This window comes from Grammomys surdaster, unplaced genomic scaffold (assembly GCF_004785775.1).
Source record: "Grammomys surdaster isolate TR1022 unplaced genomic scaffold, NIH_TR_1.0 414, whole genome shotgun sequence".
Taxonomy (NCBI): Eukaryota; Metazoa; Chordata; class Mammalia; order Rodentia; family Muridae; genus Grammomys; species Grammomys surdaster.
Window position 1 is genome coordinate 218,685 of NW_021604833.1, and position 13,741 is coordinate 232,425.

The 13,741-nt window shown below is 38.8% G+C and overlaps 1 protein-coding gene across 2 annotated transcripts; it reads right to left on the minus strand.

Annotated features, from left to right (window-relative positions):
• Positions 1-929: 929 nt before the first annotated feature.
• LOC114632751 (cathepsin 8-like) lies at positions 930-13,391 on the minus strand. 2 transcript variants are annotated; one of them, XM_028781375.1, is made up of 7 exons: positions 13,266-13,391; positions 6,124-6,243; positions 5,891-6,037; positions 4,128-4,352; positions 3,535-3,697; positions 1,995-2,112; positions 930-1,029 (listed from the first exon to the last, which is right to left on the minus strand). In XM_028781375.1, the coding sequence occupies exons 1-7, from the start codon at positions 13,389-13,391 to the stop codon at positions 930-932; spliced, it is 999 nt and encodes a 332-aa protein (XP_028637208.1). The 2 variants fall into 2 exon arrangements, with proteins under 2 accessions (XP_028637208.1, XP_028637207.1); XM_028781374.1 differs by having other exon boundaries at positions 6,124-6,246.
• Positions 13,392-13,741: the final 350 nt, after the last annotated feature.

A 13,741-nucleotide genomic window follows, 5' to 3' on the forward strand; every position in this document is an offset into this window, starting at 1 on the left:
AATTACACAGTATGAGGTACAAATGACTTTCAGTCCATCAATTTATCAATTTAGATTAAGTACCCTAACATACTTCCTAAGCGAAAGAATTATGATTCTATCCCTGGATTATGTTTATAATTTTGGCCTGTGACATAACTAGAAAACCATGTCATCTAGTCTATAAACTCTCACTACATTCACCATCATAATACACTGGCTCATAGTCAATCTGACCTTTCATTCACAATGCTCCCTAAACTTTAAGTGTAGGAGTTATTAATACTGAAAGAAGGAGAATGAGCACTCCCAGGGGCAAATATCTAATCAACTATACAATACAAAGTGGTCATTACTGAAGTCATGTGCACAGAAAGACCAAAAAAGAATTCAGCATTCAGCAGGCTTTAATATATATATGTAGATATAGACATATTCAAGCATATGCATATATAATGATAATCATCAAAATAAAACAATGTGTGAGAATATGAGGGTGGGGGATATGTGAGGAGTTAGAGGGAGGAGATCTGGGAAGAGTTTGAGGAAGAAAAGTAAAAGGGGTAATGTAATAATATTTTAACTAAAACATTTATTAAACAAAATAAACTACATAAAATTTAAAAGTCGTAGCTTTCAAAATGAAAAGGGGACAGACATTATATGTGAACTTAAACTTTTTTAAACATATTATTTTATATAATCATTAAACAAAACAAAATCAAGTTATTATGGGAATCAAATACAAATTAGTGACATGTTTAATTTAGAGTAGCCATCGGCCATCATGCCTTACTGGAGTAAACACATAACAGAATTCACAGCACATCATATTCTACAATAACTCATGTGCTCTATCCATGCAGCAGAGGCTGATCATGGTAATTGGGAAGTGCCTCCACTTTACAGGTGGTCTCCACTCCAGTTCTTTTTTGTTGCTATCAGGAATCTTACACTCTGGGGTAGATGGCATATGTAGCAATTCCACAATGGTTGTTCCTGCCTCTGGCAATCTTCATGTAGCCATTCATACCCCATTCTTCACCATGACTGAAAAGAACCGTGTTTCCCATTTAGTAGAAAGAACAAAGGACAATGCATTCATTACAATAACTCCATGTTCTTACTTAACACAATGATCAGAAAATGCAGAACATCAACTTCTCAGAATAAAAAGTTATGTCACATCTGACTGCGACATTCACAGCAGTAAAAAAATCAGGATATTTTCAACCCACAGATGGCACAGATCTAATAATATTCCAGCTTTTTAAAATCAATGTCTCAAACCTCTTAGTAGTCAAGGAAACTAGTGACTAAATCTGAACAACTCACATACTATAAGTTGTTTGCCCAGCCACAGTGTTCATGGGGTCAAGTGCAAGTCACAAAAGAGAAAAGACTGGAGTTCAATTCCAGGATCCTACTTAAAGCCAGAATGGAGACTAAAGTTGGATCTGTGCCTAAGAATATAGGCTTTTTCCACAGAACACTTGTTCCTTTCCCAGCACCCAAGTCAATCAGCTCACAGCCTCCTCCAACTACATTTGCAGATAGTCTGACATTTTCTTCAGATCTCCATGTGCAACTGCTCACAAATAGAACAAAAATTCACAGAAACACCCTCACATAAGTGAAAAGAATAATTTTAAAGTGAGGTTATCATTGCAGCTTGCCTGAAATCCCATAAAGTGAAGACACACCTGGAGTAGCTGGCTAAGCAACTATACAAGATAGTAACCTCCAGGTTCAGTGAAATATGCTGGCTCTCTGGGAGACATCTAAGGAAAACAACTGATCTCAACATTGGAAACACAAACACACATGCACACACACATACACACACACACACACACACACACAAATAGGCATACTGCATACATACAATTGGTCACAAAGAAAAAGGATGTTGTTTAATGTATGTAGGAGAACATTTATGGGGACATTTATCCCAATTTTGACTACAACAATAAAACTCATTCAAAAACTTAAATATAAATATTTGCAGTTTATACCTGTTCTTTATCAGCCAGTATTTTCTGCCATCTGACTCTTTTCCTTCATAGCCATAGCCAACTAGCAGAACACCATGGTTGACAGTATTATTCCCACATTTTGGCTCATAATAAATTCCTGGAAAATAAAATCAAATGTGTGAGAAGTACCAGGAGCCTAATAATAACCATGGCAAATACAAATAAGTAAGGAATTTTCAAATTGAACAAAAAAAGTCCAGTAAAAAAAAGGAAAAGTTATCCAGAGACCACCCCAGTTGGGAATTCAATCTGTCTGCAGACACCAAAGTCTCACTCTATTGCTGATGCCAAAAAGCTCTTGCTCACAGAAGCCTTGTATGGCTGTTTCCTGAGAGATTGTACCAGCAGCTGACCATTAGAAATGCAGATACTCACACCAAGCATCAGACTGAGTCCTGGGACCCCAATGGAAGAGCTAGGAGAAGGAATGAAAGAGCTGAAGGGAATTGCAACTTCATAGGAAAAATAAGATCAACCAACAAAATGATCCAGAGCTCCCAAGGAAAAAAAAAAAAAAACAGCAACCAAAAAGTTTACAATGAGTGACCCATGGTTCCAGCTACATATGAAGCAGAGAATGACCATATCTGACATCAATGGGAGGGAAGGTCCTTGAACCCATGGAAGCTTGAGGTCTTAGTGTAGGGGGATGCCAGATCAGTGAGGCGGTAGTGGATGAGTGGCTGGAAGAACACCCTCATAGAGGCATAGTGGAGGGGGCAAAAGGACATGGGATGGAGGTCTGTGAAGGGGTAAATAGGAAGGGGGATATCATGTGCAATGTAAACAAACAAAAGGATTGACCCATTGTTGACAGGAATTCTGAGACAGGTTTCCTTTCAAATGCAAAGAGATACAACAAACAAAACTTTGTTAATAAGCACTACTTTCCATACATACAGATCCTTTTCTCCTTGCATTTTTTATAAGAGAACCTCATTCCAAGAAAACATAATTGAATATGAAATTACATAATTCAAGGCACTCTTTAGAATTGAGTTAAAGCTTTCCATAACTTAAGATATATCAAGTGGAGGTAAGTTGTGTAACTTAAGCATAATGATTATTATAAGTTATGAAGTACTCATATGCAGGGGAATAACCTGTGTTCCAGTTTATTTCACTTTCTAGGACGATTTGGGGTGTTCAGCTGCAAAGGGCTCACATGCATGGCAGAACATTATTACTCTCTATGTACTAGTTATTTGCATCAAATGTTATACAGAGTAATATGGTTCCTCAACCTAGCAAGGGGCTCACAAGCATTCATAATTGTATCTCCAAGAATAGTTCTCAACCTTCCTAGTGATCATTTAACACAGTTGCTCATGTTCTGGTGACTCCCAATAATGAAATTATTTTCTGTTACCTCATACCTGTAACTTTGCTACTGCTATGAATCATAATGTAAATATATAACATACAGAATATCTAGTATGCAACACTTGTGAATGTGTCATCTGACCACCAATGGGGTTATAACCTACAGGTTGAAAACTACTGAAGAATACATGCTTACCATCCCTATAAAATGTGAAAGATTCATGTGAAGCATCAATTCCAACAGAGATGGGCCCTATAGTTGCTACAGCATGCATTAAGGCTTCCTCAGTCCTTGAGATAATCGAAAAGCCTGTGATTCTAGCAGCAGAGCGTTCAGGGAGGTACCGGCAGTGTCCTTCCTTTAAAAGTAGAAACATAAGAGAATCAGTTATTTCCATCCACCTGCATGGAAGCACAAGTCAAACTCACAACATTGCATTTTGCAGATGAGTATCCCCAAGTCTGAGCTGTTACAGAACATCCCAGGAAGTGAAATGAACTGGGAGATTTGGAACAAATATCAGACCTCATGTGTTCAATGACACTTTTCTTTTCACAGGAAGAAATATCTATTATATATATGGAGTTATTTCCATATTCTGTGTGTGCAAAGAAACAGGAACAGCTACACAGAACCATTTAATCCTAAGGGTGTGCACAGACTAATAATGAGAACTAGATGTACAGTGATTCTATCTTTCAATGTGAGTTCTGAGGACTGGATTATTTCTTCAATTTTCTCTTGCTTGAAATGGCTGGAATGACAATAATATAAAAAAATCCACTTACCCTTCCTTCATATGGATAGGTTGACTCAGCCTCCAGACCTCCATTATTCCACACATACTTTAAAGCACGGAATGTATGGCCTGAATAACAGCCGCGATTCCCTTCCATTCTAGAACAGTCCACTAGATTTTGTGCACTCAGTGAGACTAGTCTGCCTGTTTTCCGGAACATCTGTCCTTCTATGGCACCAGCCGCAGAAAAAGCCCAACAAGAATTACATTTGCCCTATGTAGAGAGGAAAAGATAGTTATATACAAACAAGCAGCTACTCCAAATCAGACAGCTTAATATTGTTTCAAAGAATGAACTGTTTGCAGGTTATTGATGCCAAGGGAGTAAGTTTCATTCTTTTTGAGGACCTGGCTGCTGCAAGCTTGCTTGTACCCCAATGAGTGGCTGCATACACATGCACATGTATGTGTATGCGCAGGACATAAAGTTGTTTGGCTTCTATTACCAACAATAATCAAGGCACAGAAACTGGACAGAGATTGATGGAGGCCACTAGGTAGAAGTAGATAATGGTGGATGGACATTATCCACATATATTGTACAAACAAATGAAATATGCAAAACAGGAATATGTTATTAAAAGTGAATTATTGCTATTATGAATAAGGCTGCTATGAACATAGATGAACAATTGTCTTTGTGATATATTTAAAGATATTTCGTGTATATGCCCAAGAGTACTATGGCTGTGTCTTGAGGTAGAAGTATTCCCAGTGTTCTGAGAAAATGCCAAATTGATTTCCAAAGTGGTTGTACAAGTTTGCACCCCAATCAACAATGAATAATTATTCCCCTTGCTCCACATCCTCCCCAGCATGTGAATCCTCCCCATCTCTTGAATTTTTTATCTTAACCATTTTGATGGGTATAAGATGTAATGTCATAGTTATTTTGACTTGCATTTTCTTGATGACTAAGGACTTTGAACATTTAAGTGCTTTTTGGCCATTCTAGATTCCTCTGTTGAGAATTCTCCATTTAGTTCTGTGTCCCATTTTGTAAATGGGTTATTTGTGTTGTTGGTGTCTAACTTCTTGAGTTCTTTGAAAATTTTAGATATTAGCCCTCTCTCTGGTATTGGGTTAATGAAGATCCTTTCTCACTCTGTGGGCTGCTGATTTCTTCTATTGACTATGTCCTTTGGCTTATGAAAGCTTTGCAGTTTCATGAGGTCCCATTTACTCCACAGGAAGACCAACTTGAGTCAACTAACCTGTACCCTTGGGCCCTTAAAGACTGAACCACCAACCAAAGAACACACAGACTGTACCCAGGCCTCCCCATCTATATGTAGCAGATGTGCAGATTGACCTTTATGTGGGTTCTGAACAACTGGAACAAGGGTTATCCCAAAAAGTTGTTGTATGTATGTGAGGTATATTATACTAGCTGGGCTGACTTGTCAGATCTCAATGGGAGAGGAAGCACCTAGCCTCCCAGGGACTTTAAGTATGATGAGGTGGGATAGGCTGGGGGCCCCCCACCTGCTCAGAAAAAAAGGGGAGAGAGGGGAAAAAAGGATTGTGGAAGAAGATGACTGGGAAGGCAGCAGAGTACTGAATGTAAAGTGAATAAGTGAAAAAAAATAATTAAATTAAAATCCAAAGAACAAAAACAAATTGAATAAGCAAAAAAAATTAATTTAAAAAAAGTAAATTGTGTTTCACTCTACACTCAACACACACAGACATGTCAGTGCTATCTTCTTCTCCCCCATGACTCAACATGACAGTCATGTGATACTCTTATACCTGATCCTTCACAGAAGTCACATAGCCTCTTCTTCTCCAGTCCACAAATTTGGGAAGATAACCAACAATAGGTTGGTGGACACTTTTCTTCTTCCTAAGATTCGGGATGGGAATATCAGCCAGCATTTTCCTGAATTCTTCACTGCTCTTCAAGGAAAACATTAATCATTAAAAACCCAAAGATTTTATATAAAGAATTGGGAAAAATGTGATGCAGTCAGTCTCAAACTCACCATGTCACCAAAGCTATTGATCTGCATAGTGAAATTTTTCTTTCCCTGATCATATTCAATATTATGCTGTGTGACCAGTTTCATGTTTACTTCCCATACTGCTCTCTTCTGTCCTTCTTCCTCCTGGCAATAAACATAATGTGTTACATTTCTTTATAATTAAACCTGTACAAAAATTGACCAAGGGGACTACTCACTGCCAGAGGTCATGTCATAAGCCTCAGGACACTGCAGAAAAAGCCATTCTTCACATACCTAAGAACAGAAATTCTCACCATCCTGTACTTGTAGTACATGACTTAGGGCAATTCCTTAATAAAAAAAAAAGTGGTCTCTCTGAGCTCTGTGGCACCCATAAATCCTAACAAGAATCATTCTCCTGCTGCAGTAGACTCCTAGTTGGTCTGCACCCATGAAGTCCCCATATCCTGACCCATCCTAGAGGATCCGCTGCATTCAGAAGAGTTGGTAAGAAGCCTTTCCCCCTGCTCCCACCCCCTGCCTTCGAAGTCCCAGAGCTGCCACTGGGAGCCCAGTGGCCTTGGGACCCATCACCTACCAAACTCAGCCTTCCCAAATACTACTGTCCTTTGGCTGCTTCTGCCTGGTACTTTCTGCTGGGACATATTCCTAGCTGGTCTGCTCCTGAGAAGACATCATACCCTGAGCCATCCTAGAGGATCTGCTGCACTCAGAGCAGTTGACACCACAGGTTGAAGGCATGCAGGGCAAGTGACCAGACAGACTGAACGCCTCCCTTGGAGGTCTGCTGCACACATGGAAACAGAAACCACAGTCCGTAGGCCCTTGTGGAGAACATCTTCACACAGGACAACAGCTTGACTTCTACACTGAAGGCTCAACATTCTGAAGGACTCCCAGGAGATCTACTGCAGCTAGGGCAACAGGTCAGCAGCTTCTCTGCCCCTCTGAAGAGCCCTAATTAGAAGGCCCCACAGGTAGTCTGCTACAGCCAGGGCTGCAGGACTACCAAGAAACCTGCAGCAACCCCAGAACAAAAAAGGCAGACTCCAGACAGAGTTACTCAGACCAACAAACACCAGGGATATCTGGATGGCATGAGGCAGATGCAAGACTATAAGCAACAAAAGCCAATATATGTGGGCATCATGAGAAACCAGTTCTCCTACCTCAGCAAGCCCTGAATGCACCAACACTCCTGAAAATCAGGAATCTCTCCTAAAGTTCTATCTTATGAAGGTAATAGAGTCCTTTAAAGAGGATATCAATAACTCACTGAACAAAATACAGGGAAATATAGGTAAACAGATGAAAGAATTGAATAAATCGATTCAAGACCACAAAGGGGGAGTAGAATCAATAAAAAAAAAAAATGGAAGCAAACCTGGAAATGGAAAACTTAGGAAAGAGGCCAGGAATTACAGATGTAAGTATCACAAACAATACAGGAGATAGAAGAGAGAATCTCAGGTGTAAAAGACACGGTAGAAGAGATTGACACAACTGTCAAAGAAAATTCAAAATGTAAAAATCTCCTAACTCAAAGCATCCAGAAAATTCAGGACACAATGAAAAAAAACAAATCTAAGAATAATTGGAATAGAGGAGAAAGAAGATCCACTGCTCAAAGGACCTGAAAATGTTTTTGAAAAAAATCATAGAAGAAAACTTCCCCAACCTAAAGAAAGTGATGTCCATAAAGGTACAAGGAGCCTATAGAACACCAAATAAATGGGACCAGAAAAGAAAATACTCTCGTCACATAATAATCAAAACACTAAATGCACAGAACAAAGAAAGAATATTAAAAGCTACAAGGGAAAAAGGGCCAAGTAACATATGAAGTTAGACCTATCAGAATTACACCAGACTTCTCACAGAGATTATGAAAGCCAGAAGAGCCTGGTCAGAGGTCATGCAGATTCTAAGAGAAAGCAAACACCAGCCCGGGCTTCTATACGCAACAAAACTTTCAATCAACATAGATGGAGAAAACAAAATATCCTAGTACAAATACAAATTCAACAGTATCTATTTACCAATCCAGCCCTACACAGTATCCTAGAAGGAAAACTTTAACACAAGGAAGATACATGCACCAAAGAAAGGACAAGATATTAAGCCTCTCACAACAAAGCAAAATGGAGAGAACACAAGCACATAAAGTCACCTACAAAAACAAACATATCAGAACCAACAGTCATCTTTTTTTAATATCTCTCAATATTAATGGACTCAACTCACCTATAAAAAGATAAAAGTTAACAGACTGAATATGCAAACAATATCAAGCATTTTGCTGCATACAACAAACATACCTCAAAAACAAAGACAGACTCTGTCTCAGAGTAGAAGGATGGCAAAAGGTCTTCCAAGCAAATGGTCCCAGGAAACAAGCTGAAGTGGCCATCCTAATATCCAATAAAATAAACTTTCAACCAAAAGTTATCAAGCATGATGAGGAAGGACACTTCATATTCATCAAGGAGAAAATCCACAAGGAGAAATTCTCAATTCTTAACATCTATGTTCCAAATGCAAGAGTACCCACATTCATAAAAGAAAGAATCTTAAGCTCAAAACATACATTACACCCCACACAATAATAGAGGGAGACTTCAACACTCCACTCTCACAAATGGACAGGTCATTGAAACAGAAACTAAACAGAGACACAATGAAACTAATAGAGGTTATGAAACAAATGGATTTAACAGATGTCTACAAAACATGTCACCATAAAACAAAAGAATATACCTTCTTCTCAACATGTCATGGTATCTTCTCCATAATTGGCCATATAATTGGTCAAAATAAGGCTCAACCAATACAAGAAGACTGAAATAATCTCACGCACCCTATCAGATCAGTGTGACCTAGAACTGGTCTTCAACAGCAGCAAAAACAACAGAAGGCCCACATACACTGGAAACTGAACAGCTCTCTACACAATGATAACTTAGTAAGGGAATAATTTAAAAGAAAAAAATTAAAGACCTTTTAGAATTTAATGGAAATCTTGACACATCATACCCAAACTTATGGGACACAATGATGCAGTGCTAAAAGGAAAATTCATAGCACTAAGTGCCCCTGGTAAAGAAACTGGAGAGATCTTACACTCACAACTTAAAAACACACCTGAGAGCTCTAGAACAAAAAGAAGCAAACTCATCCAAGAGGAGTACATAGCAGGAAATAGTCAAACTCAGGGCTGAAATCAACCAAATAGAAACAAGGAGACCAATACAAAGAACTAACAAAACCAAAAGTTGGTTCATTGAGAGAATCAACAAGATAGATAAACCCCTAGCCAAACTAGGCAGTATCCAAATTAACAAAATCAGAACTTAAAAGGGAGACATAACAACAGAAACAGAGGAATTTTTCTTTTAAAAAAAATATCAGATCCTACTATAAAAGCCTATATTCAACAAAACTGTAAAATCTAGATGAAATGAATGGGTTTCTAGACAGATACCACATGCCAAAGTTAAATTAAGAGCATGTAAACTATCTAAACAGGCCCATGTTGCACAAGGATATAGAAGTTATTATAAACCTACCAGCCAAATAAAAAGTCCAGGGCCAGATGGATTTAGTGCAAAATTCTACCAGACCTTCAAAGAAGACCTGATACTAATATTCCTCAAACTGTTCCATAAAATAGAAACAGACAGAACACTACTTAATTCATTCTATGAAGCCATAGCTACTCTAATGCCTAAACCACACAAGGACCCAACCAAAAAAGAGAACTTAAAACTAGTCTTGCTTATAAATATCGATGCAAAAGCACTCAATAAAATTCTTGTAAAGTGAATCCAAGAAAACATCAAAACCATCATTCACCACAACCAAGTAGGCTTCATCCCAGGGATACAAGGTTTGTTCAATATATGAAAATCCATTTATGTAATCTACTATATAAACAAACTCAAAAGAGAAAAATCACATAGTCATCTTCTTAGAGGCAGAAAAAGCATTTCACAAAATGCAACACCCCTTCATGTCAAAAGTACTGGAGAGATCAGGAATTCAAGGCCCATACCTAAGCATAATAAAAACAATTTAATACAAACCAACAGCAATGTCAAATTAAATGGAGACATACTTGAAGCAATCACACTAAAATCAGGGACAAGACAAGGATGCCCATTCTTCCCATATCCATTCAATATAATACTTGAAGTACTAGCTAGAACAATAAGACAACAAAGAGACATTAAGGGGATACAAATTGGTAAAGGTGAAAAAAGGTATCACTATTTGCAGATGATATGATTGTATACATAAACAAATCCAAAAATTCTACCGGAGAAATTCTCCAGATGATAAACAACTTCAGTAAAGTGGATAGATATAAAATTAACTGAAATAAATCAGTAGCATTCCTTTATACAAATCATAACAAGGGGAGAAAGAAATTAGGGAAACAACTCCCTTCACAATAGCCACAAATAATAGAAAATATCTTGGGGTAAATTTAACTAAACAGATGAAAGATCTGTATGACAATAACTTTAAGTCTCTCAAGAAAGAAATTGAAGATCTCAGAAAATGGAGAGATCTCCCATGCTCAGGGATTGGCAGAATTAATACAGTAAATTTGGCCATCCTACCAAAGGCAATCTATAGATTCAATGGAATTCCCATCAAAATCCTAACACAATTTTTCAAAGACATAGAAACAGTAATTCTCAAATTCATCTGGAAAGGCAAAAAACAAACAAACAAACAAACAAAAAACCAGAATAGCAAAAAGAATTTCTTAATAAAAGAGTTGTTGGTGGAATCACCATCCCTGACCTCAAGCTTTGCTACAGAGGAATAGTGAAAAAACACTTCATGGTATTGGTACAGAGACAGACAGATTGATCAGTGGAATAGAATTGAAGACCCAGAAACAAAACTACACACTTATGGACAAATCATCTTTGACAAAGATGCCAAAAACATACAATAGGAAAAAAAGCATCTTCAATAAATGGTGCTGCTCTAGCTGGCTGTCTGTATGTAGAAAATGAAAATAGAGTCATATTTGTCACCTGGCACAACGCTTAAGTCTAAGTGGATCAAAGACCTCAACATAAAACTAGATACAATGAATCTAAAAGAAGAGAAAGTAGGAAAGAGCCTTCAACTCATTGGCACAGGAGGGAATTGCCTAAACAGAACTCCAATGGCTCATGCTCTAAGATCAAAAATTGATAAATGGGACCTCATGAAACTGGAAAACTTCTCTAAGGCAAAGGACTTAGTCAACAAGACAAATTAGCAACCTACAGATGGGGAAAAAGATCTTCACTAACCCCATATCCAAAAGAGGGCTAATATCCAAAATATATTAAAAACTCAAGAAGCTAACCACCAGCAAACCAAATAACCCAATCAAAAAACTGAGTATAGAACTAAACCAAGAATTCACAATAGTGGAATCTCAAATGTCTGAGAAGCACCTAAAGAAATGTTCAAAGTCCTTAGTGATCAGAGAAACGCAACTCAAAACAACCCTGAGATTTCACCCTACACCAATCAGAATGGCTAAGGTCAAAACCTCAGTTTGCAACACATGTTGACAAGGATGTGGAGAAAGGGGAACACTCCAGCATTGTTGGGATTGCAAACTGGTAAAACTACTCTGAAATCAGTCTGGAGGTTCCTCAGAGAATTGGAAGTAGATCCACCTGAAGACCCAGCAATACCACTGTGGGGAATAGACCCACGTGATGCCCCACAGTGCCACAGGGTACCTCTTCCACAATATTCATAGTAACTTTATTTGTGATACCCAGAAGCTGGAAACAATCCAGATGTCCCACGACAGAAGAATGGATACAGAAAATGTGGTTCACTTACACAATGGAATACTATTCAGCTTTTATGAACAAGGACATCCTGAGTTTTGCAGGCAAATGGAAGGAACTAGAAAATATCATCCTGAGTGAGGTAACTCAGACCCAAAAGGACATGTGTGGTATGCACTCACTAATAAGTGGATATTAGCAAAACAAAACAAAGCCAAAAACCAAACAAACAAACACCACCAGAATACACAAGATACAGTTCACAGAACTCAAAAAGTTCAACAGGGTGAAGGATCCAAGTGAGGATTCCTCAGCTCCACTTGGGAGAGAGAAGAAAGCAATCACAAGTGGGGAAGGACAGCGAGACTTGGGATGGTAAGTGGAGGAGGGTGTTGGGAAGAGGGTAACCTGATCTGGTATTGGGTGAGGGAAAAGGACTGAAGCCAGGAGGGCCAGCAGAAAGAGTGGAAACAGACAATATAGGGAGGTAGGAGGTTTGGGGGGACTCTCCAGAATGCACAAGAAATCTGGGAAGTGAGAGACTCTCAAGACTCAAAGGAAGGTACTTTAGATGAAATGCGGGACAGAGGGGAGAGTGAACTTACAGAGCCCACCTTCAACAGGAAGACAGGGAATCAAGTGGAGGATCGGGTTGCCATCTCACAATCAAAACTCTGACCCATCATTGTTCCTGTCTGAAAGAATTTGAGGGATGGAAATGGAGAGGAGCCTGAGGAAAAGAAAATCCAGTGACAGGCCCAAAGTGGGTTCCCACTCAATGGGAGGTCCCAAATCCCGACACTACTATCGAGGCTATGGAGTGATCACAAAAAGGAACTTAGCATGACTGCCCTCCCAAAGACAATACAAGCAGTTGAAAGAGTCAGGTGCAGATATTTGTACCCAACCAATGGATAGAAGCTGCTGACCTCTGTGGCTGAATTAGAAAAAGGTTGAAAGAAGCCAAGGAGGAGGGCTACACTGTAGGAGGACAAGCAATCTCATTTCATTTGGATCCCTGAGATCTTTCAAACACTGGACCACCAGAAAGGTAGCATCACCAGCTGATATGACACCCCTAAGACATATATAGCAGAGGACTGCCAGGTCTGTGGTCAATCAAAAATGATGCACCTAATCCTCAAAAGACTAGAGGTCCCAGGGAGCTTAGAGGTCAGGTGGGGGGTGAGGGGTGGGAACATCCTCTCAGACACAAGGGGATTGGGAGGAGGTATGGGATGTGGAATAGTCTGAGGGTGGAATAAAATCTGGAGTGTAAAACATAATAATAATAGTAACAATAAAAAAGAACCATTCTTCATGAGGTCTGGCTGAAGTGTTCATATTACTAACCAGGCTGTAGTTTTTGTCATATTTTGTCTTCCACTTTTGCCATTCAGAATCCAAACTGGGATCAGATGATTGAGTAGCTTCGGCCACCCCCAAGCAGAGGATAGCCAGCAAGACAACCAGACTCATGCCTCAAGCACCTAGACAATAAGGAAGGGAAATAAAGTTTGCAAATTCCAGCTCTTCCAAAATGCCTTTCACTCCATTCTGAGAAATAAGGACATATGTGTTGGATAAAATTATTTGAAGTACATTTTTCAAATATGACCCCACAGATTTTGAAAATGGATAAATATGTACTTGGGGTTAAAGATTCCATGGATGATATTTAGTTGCTCCACCAAAATGCATAGCATGTGTCCCAAATTCTAGGAGTAGAAACAGTCAATGCAGTCTGTCTATTGCAAACTTTCATTACTAGAAAGATGTACATGAACCTCAAAGTTGAAGTGTTAGGTAGTCAGGGATGTACAACACAG